Here is a 4,987-nt window from a genome sequence, read left to right as displayed (position 1 = left end):
ACGCTCGCATGCACGTACATGTATGACCACACGCACGCACGCACGCACGCACGCACTTGTACGTGCACACGCACGCACGCACGCACACACGCACGCACGCACGCACTTGTACGTGCACACCCACGCACGCACGTATATATATTGTCAGCGCGAATATAGGTGGTGTACGACAGTAGGGGCTCTTCTGCAGGTCATACATGTACCTACATACATACATGAATCTTAATAAACATATTACATAACTCCTCAGCACACACAAAAGAATAAACACCCACTTCACATATGCACCACTAATATCACAGTGAATCTCAACAAACATATTACATAACTCTTCAGCACACACAAAAGAATAAACACCCACTTCCCCCACTCTATCCCGGGTGTGCACCTGGGTACGCGGATAATCTTCACCTCTGCAGATGTGCTGCCCTCCAGCGGCAACTGTTTCTAGCGGCTAACCCCATTAACACAATTTGATTAACGTGTTTTTATGATAACAGTCCTAGCTCTATGACTTACTCCATATATATTTACACTTGTTAGCCTACTGCTCAGCTAAGACTTACTCGAGTGGATTACAACTAACTCAGAGTATCCAGTTGTGACTGAATCTGTTCCAACTGGAAAAAATAAGTCAGAATGATTAGTTCACATTGAAGAGAAACCTGGCAACTCGCAGCTACGTACATTCAATCTTCGTAACCTTTCTCTTTAATTTAGATGGATCACGAGAATGAATACAGTGAGGCTAGTGTTGAGAACCGGTCAAAATATCATGATTATTGATCAAAATAAGGAATTATTACAGTGGAACTCCCTTATAATACGATACTTAGGGTTCAGAAAATTCGATTATACGTAAAATACAGGGCCGTGTTATAGCAGGGTACTTATTATCCTGCTAGTCACGAATACTAGTACGTGAATAACACAACGATATTTATGTTGTTATGACTGTTCCAAGATAGACATAAATTAAATTTAAGAAAGAAAAGAGGAGAAAAAATTAGCCAAGTGATTATGACATTTATCCAAGTTTGCATGATAGCAGGGTTTAACTTACTGTATTGCTACAAATCTATGGTTAACATTTAATAAATCTCTAGTGATGCAAACAATCAACAATGCTATTCTATTATAATTGCTTGCTAAATAAAACTTGTGTCATTCAAAAGAAATGCATTTTCATGGTGCTAAGCAGCATTTGCTCAGCAGGTGTGGCAACCAAGTAAAACTTGGACATGGAATTTCCTACTCTAGTCATTTTAACTGTTAACCAACTCCTTCAATCTACTTGGAATGCTACACAAACAATGTTTGATAAAGTTAACACAATTCAACAAAAACAAGAGCCGCAGAGCGTCTGTGCTCATCTGAGGTCTGTTGCTACAGTTATAAACGTAACATTTAAGTCGTGCGTAGTGACACCTTTGTTAGGCGCAGATATGCAGATACGCGGTTGCGTACACATCATTTCAGCAACCTTCTGCATTCTGCATTCTGCATACCTCCCAAATCCCATTGGTTGATACAAATCGCGTGCCTGAAACTCCTGTTTTATGGTGCATTGTGACCCTAACCCTAACCCTATTAAAAAATAATAACAAATTAATTGTTGTAAAAATTATTTGTTGTTATTAAATTGTTGTAAATAAATCATGTAAATATTTGCGTTAATTGGAAAAAAATAGTTAAATGGATAAAGATAGAAAAATACAGAAAACAGGTAAATAATAAAAAATCTGATGGGATTCGATCCAACGACCTGTGAGCCGTGACGCCTGTGCTGTACGCATTCGGCTATCCAGGCTTATTGGGTTTCTAGATTATGGATGTGCCATGAATATGACAACACTGTGATGTCATTGAGGCAGTTCAGGAATCCATGTTTAACCCTCCTCTTGAGGGTCAAAAGGTTATCAGACACTTACTCTTCGCATGTCAGTGGAAAGTCAATATTCCCCCTCCGTTTACATCTTGACCTTTGACCCTTGACCCCCCAAATTTGTCATCCTGCGTCCTTTTCACGACCCCATCCCCCCCCACCCCACCGTCCCGAATATCGTGACCGTACGTCGAGCGGTTAAGATTTGTGCCCAACTGTTGACGGACGGACGGACGGACAGACGGACGCACGCACGCACGATCATGCGATTCTACAAGCTGCAGCTGACTACGTCAGATGAGCTAACAATAGGCTACTACTGAAAAGGTTTTCACATGGTCTGTTAGACCTCGCCATATTTTTAAAATGCTATGAAATCGCCTGTTTATAAACTGAAATTTTAACGATACCTTCCATTTGGTTATTTGCTTATTCAAACTTCTAGGCAGAGTATTTATTAATTTATTCACGCTTGTCCCACAGAATGGTGACAGTGAACTGGCTGCACAAACCTGGCTGTAGAATGCATAGAGTTCTTCATGAGTGAATTCCATCTGCAGCTTTTCTGTTTCCTTCAACAAAGGAATTGATAATAAGATTATCCTCACTCCTGCTATTTGTAGCAATAAGAAACTCAATATCCTCTACTACAACTTGTGTGCATTTTGCATCTATTTGGTTCACAAGGAAAGATGATGCCTACAAATCCTACATCGCCCGATATGTAATACCTTGGTGTTGTGGTCCCGTATACCAAGTTCAAATGCAGCATTTGGCTCTTTAAGTTCAGATCTCGTGGACTGTGCCATTTGTAGATTTAACCGCCACTTAATTGTATCCAACTGAAAATGGAAACAATCCATAGTCCTGACATTAAATGTCTCAGGTACAAGATGCTTTTCAAGATAAAAAGTTGATACATTTATTTAGTTATGTAATATATATAATAACAATACAGAAATTATTGAATATTATTAGTAGAAAACATCAAAGTAGAAAAGATGACATGTGGTGTTTATGCAGCTATGCCATAAATCTTTAAAATACCTGTTTAGGATTCAAGGTTTTCTTTCGTAAGTTTTCGATGACATCTTTTCCATTACTTGTCCACGTATCTACAATATCTGCCACCTACCAAAGCAATTTGCACAAATCCATAAAAAACTAGAGCTTACAACAGTAATGGAAAACAACATGAATTTACCCTACCATTGATTCACCAGGATCACTGGCCATATCAAATTAATATCGTAATTTAATGTATTTTACCCGAAGTATTCTAAATTTATTTCAGTTTGATATGCATTCAAGTTAAATGCGAAGGTATCATAGACAGACAGTGAGACACGCATACAGACAACAGACAGGATGCTCTAAATACCTAGCACATGTATATATACATAACTGAAAGAAATGAAGTAATTTTTAGCAATTCTAACCTTGTCTTCATTAAGACCAAGACTCTGCAGTTGTTGGGTCAGCACAGCAGGTTTTGCATTATGGTATGCAGCCTGCTGCAGGAAAAATTCTGTTGTCTCCAGAACTAGCTCTAGTTCGTCTGTATCCAGTTTGAACGTTGAATGCAGTTTTCCCTCTTCGTCATCAGTAAAAGCTCTTTCATCCTATTATGAAACATTACTTACATACTGGTATCAAATTAAATGCTACCAATGCAGCAATATCCATTAACCGTCATTTATATCAAACACCCGGGCCACATATAGGATATTACTGAAATAATGTGTTGTACTTGTAGGTTTGTGAGATCATGCAAAGTTTCTACACAGGTCTTCATTTAGTACAATTTATAGTTAGAGTGATATATTTCCCCCAAGGCCAGAGTCACGTTACTCGGTCATACTCCAAAGTGACGTTTGTTGACTTGTGATCATTTATGACATAAAAAACACAACTTTCATCAAAAGAGCTCAAATTTGGACTGTAAGCATGCAGTCATAACACTCACCTTAAGATGAAGTTTCTGCACAATCCGCTGGAGTAACAGAGGAAATTTTGCACTGTCCAATCTATTGAGAAGCTCCCCTGCTTTTTTAAGGCTATAAAAGTAAGCGAATTCACAAGTGATAGCAAGAACCTACAGTGCTTAGCCTAGAAGTTATTTTCTGACGTTTTGTGCAACATTTGACCAACCAGAGGATACACAATGATATAACGTTGTCAAATGTTATAGTGTATGCTAACGGTGTTTCATCTGGGAGCTCACATGCTCCTATTTGATGAAAATGCAAATTCATGCATTTTAGTGGAATTCTGGCTGAATTGGAATCAGTTAAATCGGAGTGGCTGCTGCTGCTGCATTATTGGTGGCGTTGAGAAGTAACGATAATGCTGCAGCCATAGTATCTGGCCTGTTTTGTGGCTAGACTTACAACAATCATCCTGAGTAATGAACAACATAATACTGCTATCAGAAGGTGCATTTAGAAGAGGAGTGGTCATAATGACACATCAGCAATCCAGAGGAAAATATAATTAAAGAAACAATCCATCACTACTGCTCTGCTTCCTCTCCCTCCCCTCACCCTCACTTGATCTCCCCTCGCCCCCCTCCCCCTCACCTGACCTGACCTCATCCCCCTCCCTCGCCTCTCTCCCTTCCTGACTATATGGCTACGGGGTGTGTGACATATCCTCTCAGATGAAACACTCATAATGCACTAACAACAAGCCCCAATATTGCTGGAATCGCACCTCTGCCATAAGATTAAGACTAAGAGTAATCACTATCAGCCACGTACATCAAATGCGAATTGACAATTCCAAATCCCGCTGCCGCTGGTAGCGGGATCAAGTCCGCCCCCACACTCATGCCACAGCATATAATATATATACATATATTATATTGTTACAATTGTATACATAATGGTTACATGCTGTAGCCTTGGCGACTGGAGTGTCGTCTGTGGCGTGTAGACTGTGGCGTGCCACCAAATTCTTAATGTTTCTATACTCTCTTTCACCTATTATTTCCGACAGTTTCCTGTAAATTCCGTCCAAATCATATGTGCAACAAACACTGACTGCCGCCATTCCCTCACGCAGCTGCAGTGTGCACACTGACACTTATATATATATATATAG

At 39.6% G+C, this 4,987-nt stretch overlaps 1 protein-coding gene across 1 annotated transcript; it reads right to left on the bottom strand.

The window, feature by feature from the left end:
• Positions 1 to 466: 466 nt before the first annotated feature.
• Positions 467 to 4,606, bottom strand: LOC106813662 (COMM domain-containing protein 10-like). Its single transcript, XM_014817858.1, has 7 exons — positions 4,569 to 4,606; positions 3,852 to 3,942; positions 3,325 to 3,507; positions 2,933 to 3,016; positions 2,617 to 2,727; positions 2,398 to 2,457; positions 467 to 620 (listed from the first exon to the last, which is right to left on the bottom strand). The coding sequence occupies exons 1-7, from the start codon at positions 4,604 to 4,606 to the stop codon at positions 582 to 584; spliced, it is 606 nt and encodes a 201-aa protein (XP_014673344.1). The 3' UTR covers positions 467 to 581.
• Positions 4,607 to 4,987: the final 381 nt, after the last annotated feature.

The sequence above is a fragment of the Priapulus caudatus genome, unplaced genomic scaffold (assembly GCF_000485595.1).
Source record: "Priapulus caudatus unplaced genomic scaffold, Priapulus_caudatus-5.0.1 Scaffold806, whole genome shotgun sequence".
Lineage (NCBI taxonomy): Eukaryota > Metazoa > Priapulida > Priapulimorpha > Priapulimorphida > Priapulidae > Priapulus > Priapulus caudatus.
The sequence above is the reverse complement of the archived record's forward strand: the minus strand, read 5'-3'. Positions and strand labels throughout refer to the sequence as shown.